At 36.1% G+C, this 17,967-nt stretch overlaps 2 protein-coding genes across 2 annotated transcripts in view; one reads left to right on the top strand and one right to left on the bottom strand.

The window, feature by feature from the left end:
• Window positions 1-16,522, top strand: part of SYCP2 (synaptonemal complex protein 2) — a gene marked incomplete at both ends in the record, with an annotated part of 32,026 nt that extends 15,504 nt beyond the window's left edge. The window contains 21 exons of the mRNA XM_080354673.1: window positions 81-199; window positions 1,721-1,778; window positions 2,470-2,525; window positions 3,052-3,100; window positions 3,220-3,394; window positions 3,789-3,853; window positions 4,569-4,748; window positions 5,314-5,494; window positions 5,929-6,179; window positions 6,297-6,467; window positions 7,252-7,342; window positions 7,846-8,007; window positions 8,336-8,463; window positions 9,135-9,229; window positions 9,311-9,410; window positions 10,124-10,182; window positions 10,519-10,597; window positions 10,795-10,851; window positions 11,869-11,939; window positions 15,958-16,042; window positions 16,319-16,522. Of these exons, the coding sequence (XP_080210799.1) occupies window positions 81-199; window positions 1,721-1,778; window positions 2,470-2,525; window positions 3,052-3,100; window positions 3,220-3,394; window positions 3,789-3,853; window positions 4,569-4,748; window positions 5,314-5,494; window positions 5,929-6,179; window positions 6,297-6,467; window positions 7,252-7,342; window positions 7,846-8,007; window positions 8,336-8,463; window positions 9,135-9,229; window positions 9,311-9,410; window positions 10,124-10,182; window positions 10,519-10,597; window positions 10,795-10,851; window positions 11,869-11,939; window positions 15,958-16,042; window positions 16,319-16,522 (2,436 nt within the window). The remainder of the gene's footprint in view (window positions 1-80; window positions 200-1,720; window positions 1,779-2,469; window positions 2,526-3,051; window positions 3,101-3,219; window positions 3,395-3,788; window positions 3,854-4,568; window positions 4,749-5,313; window positions 5,495-5,928; window positions 6,180-6,296; window positions 6,468-7,251; window positions 7,343-7,845; window positions 8,008-8,335; window positions 8,464-9,134; window positions 9,230-9,310; window positions 9,411-10,123; window positions 10,183-10,518; window positions 10,598-10,794; window positions 10,852-11,868; window positions 11,940-15,957; window positions 16,043-16,318) is intronic.
• PHACTR3 (phosphatase and actin regulator 3) overlaps window positions 16,501-17,967 on the bottom strand; it is a gene marked incomplete at its 5' end in the record, with an annotated part of 96,585 nt that continues 95,118 nt past the window's right edge. Inside the window, one exon of the mRNA XM_080354618.1 lies at window positions 16,501-17,099. Coding sequence (XP_080210744.1) covers window positions 16,986-17,099 — 114 coding nt within the window. The 3' untranslated portion in view covers window positions 16,501-16,985. The remainder of the gene's footprint in view (window positions 17,100-17,967) is intronic.

Here is a 17,967-nt window from a genome sequence, read left to right as displayed (position 1 = left end):
CACCTGTAGATCTGTTTGCAGCTCTGCCCTTCTGTTGAGTCTGTCCAAAGTTGAGCCTTAAACTCTTTTTTTTTTTATAGAAAACAAAGTTTAAAGAAATTACAGATGCAACAAAATCACTAATTAATAAAATCAGTGACAGATACAAAATAAACACTGATGAGAAAAGCAAAGCCAGAGATTCCTTGGGTTTTAACAGGTATGATGTGAACTATTGTTTGCTTATTCTCTTTGTGCACGTGGATGTGTTTGTGATCTGCTCCTTTGCCTACAGTTGTTTCACATGCTGCTTTCGCCCGAATTGTTTGTTCACTTCCAGTAAAATCTGTGATACTGAAAAGTAGGAGACGAGTCGTGGAATAGTTCAGTAGCTGAAATAACTACAAGGGCTGTTAGAACTCTGTTCAGTGGTCTTTCACTAATTCATTGACATATTTTGTGGAGAGAGTTTTAACTGGAATAGTTCATGGGAATGTTGGGTGTCATCCTAGTCTGGCATCCAAACCTCTATTCAGTCATCAATTTTTTGGTTATCTAAAGTTCCTAGTTGTATCTTCCTGAAAGAATTGACTGTTAGAGTTTAACAAATTATTAAATAAGAAAATCAGTTGTACCTTGCTGGAACTGCTGCTTGGAGATACACTTGACATGTAATTACATGCCCTGCATGTTTGATTGTGACTGGATGACAAAGGACTGGAACAGTTTGAGCTACGTCACCTTTTAAACCTTTTAGATGGGGACTTGGAAGTTCAAGGGGCTGATCTGCACAAAAATGAAAGGGGCTGATCTATTTTAATCCACATGGGTTTGCATGTAATTGCCTGAATAAACTTGTTGTGTTTGATAAGGCCTTTATTTATCTAAGCGGTATTCTAATGCATATTTTCTAATTAGCATTTAACAAAATGTATCCTTATTTTTTAGGTCACATTTAAATAAATCCTTTGTCTCTAAGGTAACATTATGCTTTTGTTGGATTTTTCTTCATATCAGATGTATGTACATATGTGGTGGTAGCTAGCAGATGTAAAAGCAAAATTCACGAGTATCACTGATTGTTAAATATCTGTAGATGTTAATGTTTGTTATGCATTGACTGTATATACTTAAAATACTTTTTTTGTATATTTACTTATGTCAAATAATATTTTTACAGGCAAATATCAGCCAGTGAAACCCAAATTAATTTCTGTTTACATATTATGTAATTGAATATTTACCTTTTGAACAAGGCATTGGTAAATATTTAGAATAAAAATATCGTAGTAAATGATATTATAGAATCCTTAAATGACATATAGCCAGGACACAGAAGTTAGTCTTAATGTTTGTGGTGAAAAAAAATGCTGAGGTTTTGTTGATATCCTTAAAGGATAAATTCTAAAAGGTTTAGTTTCTACTGGCTCTTTTCGCCATTTTGCCATGTTGTACTGTTGCTAATCAAGTCTGAGCAGCTGCCATATGATTGTAATGTATTTTGAGATGACAGTGTGTATGAATGCACAGACCCAATTTGACATGAATTAACTTTTTATTTACGTATAGGAAGAAACCAAGGATAGAATCACAAAAACCACTACTTGTCTCAATATAACTGCTGGTAATATCGTGTAAGTAGTTAAAACCTTTTCAAACAAAATTTCTAATTAGCCATACCTAACTTTGTGAAATGTTCATTAATTCAGTCACAAAATTGATCTCTGTGTCTGTTTGACAGGGATGATGTCTACAACTTTAACATCAGTGGGTTTGATGAGCCTACAATAAAGCTTGGAGTAAGAATATAACTGAAACTGATATGTTATGAATAGAATATAAAGGAGCTCAGTCAGATTATGTCTATTGAAAGTATAGTTAACGTCTAAAAATTCAAATTATATCACTGAACTAAGGGGGGAAAGAAGTTTGCCATGTAAATACCTCCATCACTTTCAAATGTATAATGATAGATGCTGTCCTAGGGTTCTGACCCCTTAAAGCTATTACTATGTTTTCCTTAATTAAGAATAGAAGTTTGCTAGGAGTATCATTATCTTTAAATGTATCTTATTATCCTGAAAGCATTATTGCCTTCCTTCCAATCCTCATTGTAAAGACATCTTTGCCCGTGTGTTTGGGTAAAAGGTCTAGCTAAGATAAAAGCAAAAGACGACAAAAGATCATTTTGCTTCTTATGGCTCAGAGAAGCCCACTGAATTGGTGAAGGTAGCGAAGCAAGTGGAGGAAAAGTAAGGTGTTAGTTTGAGATACTGACAGCTTCAGTCAGTTCTCAATGATTTTAACTGTCAGCTCTGTTGTTAAATAGTTTCTAAGATAGAAATCAGTCAACATAACTTAATTGATGAATATAAAAACTGAGCAAAAAAGCCCATAGATGTTACTGTCTGGTGGCTTTTGTTTAATTTTGTTTAAATTGTATAACTAATGAAAACTTTCATTTGTTCCTTACTTTTCTTACGTTTTTAGATCCAAGAATCGTATGATACTGAACTGAGTGTTCGTACAAATCTGAACAAAAAAGGGTAGGGTGTTATGTTGCTTCCTACTCTTCTGGTTATCATCAAGAACAGTACTGTGTGCGTTCTCCAGTGTTCTGTCATGAAAATCCAGGGAATGTAGGCATAACAATATTTCTCAACTGTGTTGTTTTTTCAAGCAATAATCATAGCTGCTGTGATCTCCTCAGCCATTTCGTGGTTTTCCTTTGGGAAGCTGATAAAAGGAAAGAATGTGTTTCATGAAGAAAACAAATTTGGTTCTCTTCTTGGAACACTACGGGGTTATAAACTTCTTAATAGAGGGGGGGTAGTTTTTTGTTGATGATCAGCCTGCAAAGGGACGTATTGTTACTGTGTGCTCTTACTGATCATTAGCAAATATGCACATCCTTTAGGGTTTAAGGTAAATGGGTATTTCCAAAACAGATGTGAAAACAAAAGATATATTTGTTTGAATCCTTAATCTGCATATCACATGAATAGTAGAAATATTTAGAATAAATACATTTAAATGTATTGTTTAAAGATGTTCTTTCTTTTTCTAATTAAGGAATGCGGATGATAGTAAAACTAGCACTGAAGTGAAAGGAAAAAAAAAAGTAAGGCTGATTTTTGTGGATCAGTATATCTTGTCTTCTTGCTTTTGAATACCAATAATGGAAGTGAAAGGTACATTAAAAGTAAATCAATTACTTGACAACTTTTTTGCTTTTTGTAGACAAGAAACAATCAAAACAAGAAGCATCTCTTTAGTGACACAGACACAGAATACAGAGGTGATGACAGCAAGACAGATATTAGTTGGCTACATGAATCAAATCGAAAACCTAAAGCCCAGTTAATTGATTACAGCAGAAATAAAAACTTAGGGAAACCAATAAGCACAGACAAAAGTAAGAATTTTTTTTAAATTTCTTAAGTATGCTGCTATAAGTTTGTCCATAGATATTAACTGCACAGCACGTAATGTGCTGTGTTGCAGATACAATATGTTGTTGTCGTCTTATTTCCAAGCATAATGAGTTTTCAGGTTAGTTCTAGTCATTTATAAATGTTGATTTCCAAAAAGTCTGTATTTTAACATGGAAAATCATTGGAGGATGAGTCGGGCAAAGGTTGTCAACAAAAAAACCTTTGGCTTTTTAAAATAATGTGCTGAAGGCAATTTACCAAATCAGTAAGTTTACTGGCATAAACTTGATTCTATGGTTGGACTGATAAAAGCCTAAAATGCCAAATATTTGTATATTTTGCTGATTTTTCTAACTTTATATATTGTAGCAGCAGATAAATTTTCTGCACCTGCTTGCCACGTGGATAAACCTAAAGGCAAAAGTGCGAATAAGAAAAAGGTAAATGTAAATTTGTAACTAGGCTTGTCATACATACTTAAAATGTTTCTCACTAGAGAAACTGTTTTTAAATAATTTTTCATAAATATGTGCCATTTCTCCATGCTTATTTCAAGATCATTTGTTAAACATAGTTTGTTCTTTACAGATTCTCTATTGTTTGTATACTGTCTGTAATTAATATTTCAGACATAGCACGAGCTGTGAGTTAGAATGCTGATTACATATGCTGTACTCTATTCCTGAACATGAACTGCTATGGAGAGAGAGTGGCACTAGTTCTGATGCAGAAGGGAGACAGAGAGAAAAGCAGATGGATTCTGCTCTAGTTGTTAAGGTAGTCAGGTCAGGGTGATGGTGAAGGAAACTCGTTCCTGCTCTCTATGCAGGCTTTTGTTTTATTCCAAGCCAGCTTGAGACTAAGCTTTGGAAACCCACTGCAGCTTTGCTGTAGTTCAAAGCTGGCATGTATTTTGCCTCTTCACCTTCTTGACCCTTACATTCCTGACTTGACTGCGCTTTATCTAAAGTGAAAATTTTCTTCCCAAAATGCTTAGACTGGTGATTGGACTTGCTGAGCTTTGGTATAGTTAAAATTTTTAGTTGTTTTGAAATAATGGAGGTCAAGTAATTAAATGAAGTTACCTGCCATTTATTCTTATGTATTAATTAATCATTCTGATATAAACTGAAGATGGTTTTTATTCTTTCAAAGGTAAACAAAAGTAAAAAACAGAATACAACAACTGATGAAACAATAGAACAAACCACCAGACAAAAACGACCTCGAAGAGCAGCATTAGCAAAAAATTACAAAGAGCCTTCCACTTCAGAGTCAGAGAGTGAAAGCCAATCTTCAGCATGCGCCTCTAAAGAGGAGAAATCAAAACGACAGGTATACAGTTGCACCTCAAAAGAGGACAAATCAAAAATGCAGGTATACAGTTGCACTTTATTCTTAAAAATCTACTTCTACCATATTTTTTGAAATCAACTCTGGTCTACTTTGTACTTAGTACTGCTGAATTTTAAGTGCCTAATATGAGCAAGTTGAAATGAATTTTACTTATTATTTCTAGTAGTGCCCCTTTTTAAGATTATTTCATTAACTCTTTTTAGTAACTTAAGCAATGACATTGTGTGTTAAAACATTTTTATTCTTTTAGCATAATAATGTATATGGATAGGTCTGCAAACTTCATTGAATAAATCCTGAAGCATCAGTAGCTGCCTCCAGTAGTTAAGAAGTTCATAAGAGTAGAAATTTGAGTGTTGAATTAAACAAATCTAATTGCTTATTAGTCTTAGAACACTTGATATGCTTGTGAATTTAAATAATTCTAATGATGTTCCTTTTTGGACCTTCTGCTTGTTCGATGGTGCGTATGCTCTTTACCCTCATATGTATAGAATTCTGTATGTTTACAAATAATGTTTATATAAACTTTGTATTTTAATAGAAACATATGAATGGGAAAAACAAGGATGATTATCAGCAAAAAGAACTCCAGAATATTGTGGCTGTGGAGCCCAGGGGAGTGGCTGAGTATGTACATAAAGCAAAATCAGAGAATTCTGCAGAACAAATGGATATTGAAATTCCTTCATCTGAGAGCCCTGCATCTCTTGAGGCAATGAGATGTATGTATTTTGACTTTTAATTTATAGCAATACTGTATCAGAAGTTGGAGGTTAAATGAGGATTATAACAGTAGTACAATTTTACATTTATTTCATGCTTTTACAATAAGAGATATCCCCCAATTCAGTGTGTACCACGTAATTTAAGGAAGTATATTAATATGTCACTAACACTTTTATAGGTTGGTGCAGTTATTTGACATCAGCAGAATATACAAGTGCAATATGTGTTAGAATGAATCTGGTAACCACTAAAATAGTGTGGAAAGTGAAAAAAGGCAAGTGTGGCAAGTCATATACCAGCACTTAAAGTAAAATTCCACATGTCTGAGACTTGCAAATACCTTGAGTTGGAGAAGTTAGCAATATGGGGCTTTAACTTACCTTTTTAAACTTTCATGCCATGTGGTGACAGTTAAGTAACTGTTTTCTAGGTGCTGAAAGAATATCAGAAGGAGATGTTACTCAAGAACATGCTTTCAGTGAAAGATCATTTAATCTTCAGGAGTCAACACCAGAAAAAGAGGAAATGTTAAACTTTGAGAAAGAAATATCTCCCGATCATTTCCATCCACAAAAAAAGAATATTCCAAATATACGCCTAAATCAGTCCTCTGAGATGACTGTTAAAAAATTAACATTTAGGGATAAAAGTTTCTCACCGGTTTTAACCGAAGCATCTTTGGTAAGAATATTGAAGTTGCTTTGCAGTTACTTGAACTGAAATTGTTCCATTCAGCTGCCGACTGTTCTATGCTTTTGTACATCTCCTTTCAATATCTTTTTTTTTGTTAATGTGTAGCTCAGCTTAACGACATGCAAAACTGTCAGTGGAAAACATGCAAAGGGATATGTATCTGAAACACGTGATAATAATGAAGATTCAAGTTTCAGACATTGCTTTTCAGACACATTTTCTATTAAAGGAAAACTGCAACATATCACTGAGCCTATCACCCGAAGTAAAGAAGAGGTATGTTACTAAATCCTTTGCTCTTCAGAAGAGACTTGCAGCTTTTCATCTATTTTATCTGCTTTACAGATGGTGAGGTTTAAGGGAAATGCATCTTTCTTAAAGCTAAACACTATATGTAGTGTTTACTTGTGACCTGCTTGGAAAAGGCTGCTAGTTACTTTTCAAATATTTGAGATAATTTAGGGAATTGTTTATCATATGGCTACAAGGAAAGAATTGTATCCCAAGAAGATCAGTTATGATTAGTGTGTTAAAAAATAAGAGGGAGTAAATATTGTCGTCTCTACTTTCAATAAAAAATAAGTGATTTTTCACAAATTAAAGTATTATGATATCTGCATGGAAAAAATCTAGAGGTGAGGAAGCGCTCTCATAGTTTTGGCATTAATGTACTTCTCAATATAACAACTATAGTAGCATTGGCAAATAAACCAAAGCCACTGAATACCTTCAAATCACTTCTTGTAAGTGCTTTTTCTGGTGAAAAACCACTAATGACTCCTTTAAGAAATATTTTTGTTTGTGTTCTGTTGCAAGAAACAGTTGGACCTTATCAGTCATTTGACTTATTGCTACCATTGATTATTAATGTGGTGAATAACTTGTTTATTTTTTCATCTAGTGAGACCTAGTAGCAATTCATGGAGTAATATTTTTTTCGTACAGTAGTTGAGTTTGTGTCCCTAATATAATGAAAAGCAATGTAAGGGTGGATTTCTGACGAAGATTTCTAAAAGTGCTTCAATTCGGAAACTAATAAATGAATGACTTGACTCTTTAGGATTCTGTTCCACCATCTGCATCGTCTGTTTCCAGTGGAAGTAAAGCACAGTCTTGGAGTGAAGAACCTCGTGGCCCCATACATGAGTCAGGTACAAACATTTAACTTAAAGCAAGAGACTTTCTGTGTGTCTCTGTGAAGGTTAAGAGTTCCGCTTAACCACAAGAGGTTCCACTTAAGTTTGAGAAGAAACTTCTCATTAAGGGTAACAGAACACTGGACCAGGCTGCCCAGGGGCGTTGTGGAGTCTCCTACTCTGGAGACATTCAAGACCCGCCTGGACGCCTTCCTGTATAACCTCATATGGGTGTTCCTGCTTCGGCGGGGGGATTGGACTGGATGAGCTCTTGAGGTCCTTTCCAATCCCTTAAATTCTGTGATTCTGTGTTCCAAGGAAATCCTGTTCATTTACATCAAGTTCTCATATCTACTGAACATGCCCTCCCTAAATTCAGTTCTTATTAATGTTCCTATAGTCCTCAAGCTTTAAAGCCAAGAATTTGGATCCAAAGGGTGAATAAACTCTTCTTTATCCTCCTATGTCATTGTTCTAAATAAACTTAAAATTAAACATTGTTTTCATCTTTATTAAAGGACCAACTATAGAGACATTTTGTAAACGAAGGTACCAGAGTGATACAGAAAGCAATTCTGATGAAGCAGAAACAAGGAAAGAGGAGAAAAAGAAAAGAAACAGAAGAATGACTTTACAGCCTAGAAAATTATTTAAAACGGGAGATGCTGTCACTTACAGAGGTTAGTAATGGAGTGGAATGTGACTAGAGTTGTGCAAAAGTTTAAAATATCATAACATTAACTTTTTAGCAAGATAATATCCCTAAAAAAGCATTTTACATGATCGGGTTTTTTAAAAGAAATAGAAATAAATGCTAAATATATGCTATATTCATATGCTATATTCATCAAAAAAGTCAGAAAATAGGTATGAAAATAGAAACTGGTCTCATCTAATTGGTGAAATGAATATATATGTAACAAAATCTGTTGTAGGCCCTGTTGTAACTTCAGATAGGATACTTTTTCAAACTAAATTGTAATGTTACCTGGTTTTACTTCTCTTCAGTGTCTGAAAGCATATCTACTGTATCTGTAAATGATATCTCTGTTTTGGATGGGGAAATCTGGGAACCTGGTTGTTCAACTATAAGTGTATGTGAGAAGCTCCAGAAAGAATTTACAAAGAGAATCGAGGCAAGTCATTTCACATACAATATTAGTTGTGTGTGTGTGGGTACATGTGCAGATGAATGATAGATTGTCTTACACCACAGAATTTGCTTACAATGATACAAAAATAGCTGTATCCATAGAACTTCAAGAAACCACGGAATTCAGGTTATCTTTTATGCCTTTTTCAATTCCTTTATGTTCCTAACTCTCCCATGATTTTCTTTACCGGGTCTGTTTTATTTTTTTATCCTGTCTGTTGTTTCAAGACAAGTTTTACGTATCTGGAGTAGCGATTGTACTGCATTTTGCTTTTTTCAAATGATCACATGCATGAATGAATTTTATTTGCCAAAAGGAAAACACGAGCCTGAATAATGTGTTTATTCATTTAAGACAGCTGTAAGCACACACAATTTATTTCATGTGTACTTTCTCTATATTGAGGAAATAGAATTTTCATATTCTAATGTTTTCATATTCTAAGTTAGGGAGAATTTTAACAAAACCAGAAACCCATGTTTATTTATACTTTGTTAACAGAAAGCTTTTCCTTGAAAGATAATGAGATATTAAAAAACTGATTTTGCCCAGTACAATCTATGATACTATGCAATTACAGTACTAAACATAATAGAAGAGGGTTTTTCCTCAAGTCAAAATAACCTGAATTTATTGTTTAAACATCTTCACAGAGCCGCTCACGGAAAGTGGATCATTTTACTAAGCAGTCACTAAGAGTAGCCCATGAGCACTTGACAACAATGAGTTACCAGATTCATGAATGCAGGTCTGTAAAGAAAGATTTCTTTTGGAATACCCTTAAAATGCAATCAGTACCTTCTAAAAGTAACTCGTTTTGTTTTGGTAGGATCAGGCAGCTGGACAAATTTCATTTTGCAATCCTTGAGGAACTTGAGAATTTTGAAAAAGATTCCCAGTCCCTAAAAAACATGGAAAAAGAATTCTCGGTTTGTATTTTAATTGCTTGATCATGGAGAAAAGCAAATTCTTACAAAATCTATGGATTATTAATATAATCTTTAACTTTAGATCGTTAATTCTGATTTTAAAAGCATTTTATCATGTTGCTTAAAGTTGGGTCAAATTTCAAATAGTGAATTTGAGTTGTTGGGATTGACTAATGCTATGCTCTTAGAATTTCTAGATTACTGCTTTCTTTTTCTTCCTGGAAAGAAGTTCTTTCTACTTTTCTTTCTACTGCTGCTACTTTTAACGGGCTGTTTACCCACCTCATGAGCCCTTTTTTCAGCTGGCCTGTATTTCAGGAACAGTGTGTAGGCATTTGAACCTAATTTGCTGTATGTTCTGCAACAAGACAGTCAACATTATGGGTCTGCTACTTGCTGTGATGCTTTTCCCTAAGGCATGACTTAAATTATTTGCAACGTCTGATTAAAATGATATGCATAGTCTTTTTCATTGTTTTTAAACTGTTACACAGAACAGATTTTTGCTCAAACTGGTTCCATGAAAATAGAATTGCTGAAGTGCCTCATCCTGCCAGCTCAGCTTATCATTTTTCACACTTTTGTGGTGACTGTGTAACTCCTACCCATTCTGTGCTAAGTCTGTGGTTGTATTTTATTCATATATTAATCAGTTTTAGTTCAGAAAATATTAGTTCCTACTGATCATAATCTCTTAATATTTTTCTTTCCAGACCTTTTGGAAAAAACATACACATACTTTTAGTACATTCATGAAAAATGAGCAACAGAGGTTAGTTGGCTTCATTATCCTGGGATGAGATTTGTGTTCTGTTCATTTGAGGTATAAATTAGGCCAACTACCATTCTCTACGCAATTTCACTTTTCCATAAAACACAGATAGTAGATGAGAAATTATGATTAAGATGTTATTTTACAGAAAAAGTGTAATTATTCTCCATCTAAATTTCTCCATTTACCTGAGGGACTATTCAAATAGTAACAATGATGGTAAAATTTATCCATCCTTTTACATGAAAGTGGGTTACAAATAATGGGGTGTATTCATGATATGTGTGGAATGTTCATTTGTAGCAAAGCTGTTTGAGCTGTCTTTTATTTCTCTAGAATTCAGGTTCTTAAAACTTCATTTGAAAAGAACATCTACCATACTGTTGACTATGAAGAGCGTATTTTTACTTCAGAGGTAGGATAAAATTTTATTTTTCTTGTTTTCTGTAATTCTTCAGTTTTGCCAACAGATACTAGTATTGACTTTTTTGCAATGAAAGTCTTAATCCTCAGCAATGTATTAATGCAATAAGTATTTTTGTAGTTTTTCATTGTCATAAAACCATCCTTGAATGTAACAACATTCAGTGTTGCAGTCTTTTCTTTTTATAGATGCATCTGATGAAAGAAAACATACAAAGCCTCCAAGAGAAACTTCTTAAAGAAATGGTAAATGAATCACAGAATGTCAGGGGTTGGAAGGGACCTTGAAAGCTCATCCAGTGCAATCCCCCCATGGAGCAGGAACACCCAGATGAGGTTACACAGGAAGGTGTCCAGGCGGGTTGGAATGTCTGCAGAGAAGGAGACTCCACAACCCCCCTGGGCAGCCTGGGCCAGTGTTCTGTTACCCTTACTGAGAATAAGTTTCTTCTCAAATTTAAGTGGAACCTCTTGTGTTCCAATTTGCACCCATTACCCCTTGTCCTATCCTTGGTTGTCACTGAGAAGAGCCTGGCTCCATCCTTGTGATACTCACCCTTTATATATCTGTAAACATTAATGAGGTCACCCCTCAGTCTCCTCCAGCTCCAGAGCACCAGCCCCCTCAGCCTTTCCTCACACGGGAGATGCTCCACTCCCTTCAGCATCTTAGTTGCCCTGTGCTGGACTCTCTCCAGCAGTTCCCTGTCCTGCTGGAACTGAAGGGCCACAACTGGACACAATATTCCAGATGTGGTCTCACCAGGGCAGAGTAGAGGGGCAGGAGAACCTCTCTGACCTACCAACCACCCGCTTTCTAATAGACCCCAGGATGCCATTGGCCTTCCTGGCCACAAGGGCCCAGGTGCTGGCTCGTGGTCATCCTGCTGTCCACCGGGACCCCCAGGTCCCTTTCCCCTATGCTGCTCTCTAAGTTATCGTGTCTTCATTTTTATTTTTTATAGGGGAATAGAAATTACAATTTCTAGTCATTTAATATACAATCAACTATACTTAATAAATAAAAATGAGACAGATTCTGGGTGTCACTGACATTCTACTTTAAACCTTATCTGGATGAAAAGCAGCAGGTAGATACGGAAATACTGGTTTACTTCTGAGTCTTAATATGTTGAATATTGATGTGGAAAAGTATCATATTTGTTATGTTAAGAGCGATGTGTACTATGCACCAGAATTACAATACGTACTTGCAATAAAATCTTCCTTTTTTATGTGATAAATGTCCTACTTTTTGCACAGCAAGAAGAGGAGCTGTGTAATGTTCGCAGAGGGTTGCAGATGTTGTTTCAATCAGAAGACAGGATTCTGAAGTAACATTTCCAGATACCTTCCTGAAATTCAAGGTGAACATAAACACTGTTTTATAATGTAAAATTTGACTTTTTTTTTTTAAACTCAAGAAAACTATTGTAATGAAAGCATATTTTACTTAATAGTATTAAAATCTTTGTGGATAAGACTTCTCCTTTTATATGTGAGATATTTGGAATTATTTTACTGACTATGCTAATATGCAATATGTAAATTTTTGGATTTTTAGCACATGCTGTTTTTTAAGAAGTCTTTAACAATTTTTATAGGTTATGTAACTGACTTTCAGAGAAATAGCTTTGAGTTTCACTTAGAATCTATGTTTTTGGGCTATGTGTACAGAGGATACTTTAGTCTGATCCTGAATACAGTCAGAAAATATCCAGAGATTAAATTGCCTGTTTTGATTTCAGTCCTATTTGTCTGTGGTGTTAGACTTCTATAGGAGTTTCTAAGAGAAAACAAAACTCTGAACACTTGTGGTTGAACTATGTTGCAAACAGTTGCATTAAAGATTTCAAAAAAATACATATTGTTTGTCTGTCATTTTTACAATGTCATTACTATTTTGCTTTCGATCAGTAATATGTACTAGTATGCCAAATAACATGTACTGCTGCACAAGTGTTTCATGTAAGACAACAGGCAGCAAGAGGCTCTGCTGTCTGTAGCTCAGAAATATATCCTACATATTAACAGTTTATCCCATGTACTTGATTTCAGATTTCACAAGAAAACAACCAGTGTGTCATAATTTACACTTCTCCTTTGTTGCTGGGTATCAACTAGAAGGTTTCTTCTGAATATTTATGATGCATATTTATGAACTTTTCAGACTCAGAACAATACCTCTAATACTTTTCATTTAGTTTCTTTTCAAAAATGGGTATTGAAAACTTACAGCTCCTCAAGAAGTAACAGAAGTAGAGAATAACTCAGAACGTGCATGTCCTGGAGCTTGTCTGCGTGAGCACATGCAGAGCTGCCTCTTGCCCGTGGGACCAGCTCAGATGAACAGGGGCACATCTCAGAGCCTACATCTGCTCAGCACCGCACTATTGCCACAGGTCTCACAGGAGCGTTAGCCAGATTGGGGTAACAGCCCTTCACAACTTAATTACTTTATATCCATTATTTTACATTCCATTTTACCTCTTATTTTGTCCTTTGGTTGTCTTTGACATCATACACACTTTGTCATTCCTTCCATTGTCCCCTCTACCCTCTGACCTCTTCTTTTGTCTCAGTTTCCTTTCTACGTTCCTAATAGTAGATTTCTATCCAATGTGCACTGAGAGTAGAATGCAGAGTAATTGGTGCTCTTAGACTTCATTGATGGGACATGGTTTTTGTAAACAGAAATAGTTGTAAATATGAATTAATTTTAAAAACACAACACTCTGTCTCTGGAAATTATTTTCTTGAAATTGACAGTAAATAATTTGGTCCGCTCATGCCATCTGTGTAACTGTACTTAATGCTTTTCTAATTTTTCTGAGCCTCTGATTTTTATGTTTCGTTGGGTTATTTTTCTGGAGACTGTTCACTATCTTCTCCACTAGATGGACCTCATGAGATGTTAAACTTTTACTAATCTAATTGAATTTTATCTGTCAATGAAACAGTGTTTTTCTCTTAATTGTACAAGGTTTTACAAAGTGCACTGCAAGGCCCAGATTTTTTTCTTACACTTGGTGCATATTGGAAAAATAATACAACTGCTATTTTTAGAGAGGTCTCATGATAAAACAGAGGTATGAAATTTTACTGTCCTTCTGTCACTTTTCACCCCACCCCATTAACTTCCAAAAACTTTGAGCAAGCACAACCAAATTTAACAAATGTAAAAATGTGAAGCATATTAGAAGGGGGTATTCTCAAAGGTGAAGTTCAGCTTAGGGAGATTGAGTTTGTGAATGGGAAACCCCAGGGGTTGTTCAAAGCAGACTCCTAAAGGAGACTGTGGGAATTGTGCACTGCAGGCCTGTTTCTTTTTTCAATTGCGCAAGAGCAGCACAAGGATAGAAGCTCCCTAAGCTGAATGTGCCGTCAGTGCATCCACCTGCGGCTCCAGCAGTAACCGAGCGTGGTCCCTGGTGCAGGGAGTGCCGGCCGTGTCCAGCTCACCTGCTCTAACCTCTAATGTGCTGCTGAGCTGAGAGCAGTTGTCTGGTGGGGACCAGGTGTGGCTCTGAAGCAGTCACAACTTTGTGTCTTCCCAGACCAGAGCAAAGGCTGGGATGCTGGTGCTGGAATGAGAGCTGAGAACGTGGGAAGAAGCGTAGCTTATTGCTGCATAACTACACGGTGGTTGTCGCATTAGTAATGCAGCTCATAGGTATTGTTTGAAATATAAGAAGCTGCTCTAAGTTACCCTCAAAGTTACCCACAAGCTGGGAATCCTTAGTTACAGTAATCCTTTTGAAGACCCTGTGTTGATAAGTGATATGATCTAGTGCATAATAACTCTAGTTCCCTTCCCAACTGTCCCTGGAAAAAAGAGAGCTTTAGGAAACATTTCCATTTCCTGCAATAATTAGTCATTTAATTAAAGAACAAAAGTAACAGGAATCAAAAATGCTTGCAGCTGTGATTCTGTTAGACATTATATAAAAAAGAATGAAATTATAATACATTAAATTAGTTTTTAGAACATGAACTGAAGTGTTTTACAAACTAATTGTGGTAAGTTCAAAATGTCTTCCCAACATAATACTGAATGACAGTGTGTCATGTCCATTTATGTCAGAGGCCTTGGAATGGTAAAGCCTGTACATGCACAACATCTCCTTTTCCAAGACTGACTGCGAAACAGTTTGAAACAAGGAGAGTAGTAGGTTCTTTCCAGTAGCTTTACTTCAGTCTTTTTCAGCAGATCATCCCACTCCACAGGCCATCGCTCTTCTGACTTCAGAGCGAAGTTCATCTCTGGTGTGTCTCTCTGTACGTAAGTGCTGCAGAGACCTCATCTGCAGAGTCCGGCTTTCACATAAACATCAAAGTATCCTGGACTGAACTGTAGGGAAATACTTGGGTATTCCCTGATGTGTGTTCAGCAGCAATATCAAAAAGTAAAGACTGATTCTTCTCAGAAGAAAATTTCTATGGCCTGTGAAATCTAGGAGAAATAAGAGAGATTTTTTCAAATTACATATAATTTTTAAAAATTCTACATTAGATTAACAAAAAAAAATGTTTTCCTTTGTTTTTTAAAAAGCATTCTGTTTGAAGGTAGTAACAGTATTGAGGAATATTAGTTTCAATTTTCACCAGCACATTTCCAGATCTATGCCATGGCTGTAGTGCAGGTGGAGTCCTTAGGGACAGTCTAACCAGTTTACAGTTATCTGGGAGTGCAAATGCAAATATAGGTATGGGGTTGATTTGTTTGGGGGAGTTTTTCTGAGGAATTAGGTAAGAGTTTGTCATTGGTAGAAATGATCTTTATTGTGCAGTGATCTTGTTATTTTGTATGTGTTAAGCAATATTGAGCGGATGCTTCAGAAAATATGGGGACATACTATTGGTTTAATGTATAATTAATAAGAGTCTGCCTGGAATAAATATTCTCTTCCTCTGTAGACTTGTTCTTTTGGCTGAGGTACATAATTAAAGTCCCTATCATTTGTAATACTTTAGCGCTAATTGTAAATTGTAGTTCTGTTTCCAAGGTGTATAACCTGCTTACTAGTATCCTGACCAAATTTAAAAATATATCATCATAATCTATTTAAGCTCCCCAGGTAGCTTCAATTAGAGAAGGTATATCTCACTTTCAGGCTCAAACTGCAGCCATCCCTTTTTTCCCCGAAATTTCATTCTATCAGCGCAGTGATGTCTCACTATAAACATTGAGTCTGAATGCTGGAATGTAAAAAAGGCCCTAACAATTGCATGAACAGTCTATAATTCTATAAATATAGTGCTTAGATCAATATACATTGCATTTATGGCTCATTTATGTTCTTTTCATTGAACACGCAAAGCTCGGTTAAGCTGGGTTCATTCCGAGTTCAGAAATAAGCATGGAAACGTGGGCTCAGGCCCAGATGCAGGATCCTTGCAGGACGTGAGCCTGCACATCACGTGCTGTGGTACAGCGGTAGGGAACTTATTTTAGCAGCGAGCACACCTGAGGACCCTTACAGACACGGCAAGAGTACACGGTGCTCCCAGCAACTCCTCAAATTGTTTTAAGAGTAATTGTACCTGCTCTCAAGAGACCTAACAGAAATTGTAGGAAATAACTGATAGCTGCTTCAATTTTTCTCTCACTAACAAGGTCTTTTTGCAAGTAACGGCTGTGGAATCAGCTTCTCTCACATTTTTTCCCACTTAGAAAAGGGAAATGGATGTTTTTGTGCGTGTTTGAACACAGCACGTGTCGTTGGTGCTGGTACGTGGAGCAAGCACTGGGCTGGCCAGGTTGCTCGGAGAACAGGAGCCCAACGCAGGTCTTGTCCTGTCCCCCCGCTGGGCGGCCGTGGAGCGTGCGGGGGGTCGGACTCCTGCAGTAGCTACTGGGGCAACATCAAGTGATACTGAAACCTACAGGCTGAATCCATCAGAACACCCCCAATGAGAACCAGTGCATTACTTATGAGCATTATGGATGTCATGGTATGTAGAGTTTTATTTCTTAGGAGGAAAGTTGCAATGTTTAGGATGATAAGTTGGCACGTTCAATTACATTTAATTCAAAAACCTTTTCATAGTGTATTAAGTTGTTTGTCTGCTTTTTAAATTCTTTTTTTTTTCCTATGTTGCACCCTAAATTTAAATTTTTCTCATAGCTTTTGAATTTTCGGTGCAAAGAATGCAACCTGAGTCATGTTTTGAAGAAGGTCAGAGGGCTTCTTAGTACATGCAAATCAAAGCAAAAACAAACAAACAAAAAACAAAAACAAAACAAAAAAAAAAGGCTTGAAACAAAGAGATAAATACTTCCAATTTATTTTAAAAATAAAGCTTCCTTTGCATATTCTTCTCCCACATCCACCATGTAAGAACAGAAACTACAAATTCAGGACTCAAGCAGACTGGTTTTAGCAGGTAAGTGAAATAAATAGCTGGAAAACTGACCTTGTCAAATGTTTGCTTGACGCGTGTACCTCCATTTCGTTACTTTTGTATTCATTTAACTCTTTCCGAATTGCCGCCTAGGAATTGAAAATAGAAGGTGGTTAACAAATAACCTTATATTTATAAGCATTGTAAAATACCGGGCTTGAAGAGCAGAACTGGACTTTTCTAAAGTAGAAATAATAGGTGTTGGGAGTGGCAAAGCACACTGTACTGGTAGAGATGCTGAATATTTAGGTTGTATGGATTGATGATATGATACTTCTTATCATTCATTGCTGGCAGGGTCACTTCTGTCTAGATGGGGAAAATAATGTATTTGGCTGCTCCAAAAGGGAAGTTTTTCTGTCAAAATCCTGACCCTGAATTGCTGACCTGTGCCCCCTGTGTATGCAACTGCTTACAAACCTGCCTTGTTAACAATATAAAAACAGTAAAGCAAGGAAAAGTCTAATTTTAATGCATACCCAAAACATACAAGGAAAATACAAAATCATTATTCCATGGAGTAATATATAATAACTCGTTCACCATTTTAGTGAGCTCAGGAGAACAGCTACTGTAGTAGAAATCCATTGTTCCTTTGCTATATAAGTCCTCTAAAAGCATTTATGACACTTTTTACTGGGGCAACACTGGAATGGGGAATGAAGTGTTTGATCTCCACGTCTCAGAACAAAGCTGTAATAATGCTCCTGTATTTGCCAGTTTACTTGGTAATCAGCTCAGCATCCTTAGTCCTCCTGCTCGCTGCAGCCCTGAAACTTCACAACTTATTCAGCAAGTTCCATCTGGAATCATGCCAAACTATTTTTCTTAGTACTCAAGCACCTAAATGTGAAAGTTACATTAGGATGTAAATCAGCTGTGTGGCGAGTATGTGATGGAACAAAAATGCGTGTTTGTTTATGCGCATGAAAATGTGGGATCAGGTCACTCCTTGAG

Source organism: Nesoenas mayeri, assembly GCF_963082525.1.
Source record: "Nesoenas mayeri genome assembly, chromosome: 16".
NCBI lineage: Eukaryota > Metazoa > Chordata > Aves > Columbiformes > Columbidae > Nesoenas > Nesoenas mayeri.
The sequence above is the reverse complement of the archived record's forward strand: the minus strand, read 5'-3'. Positions and strand labels throughout refer to the sequence as shown.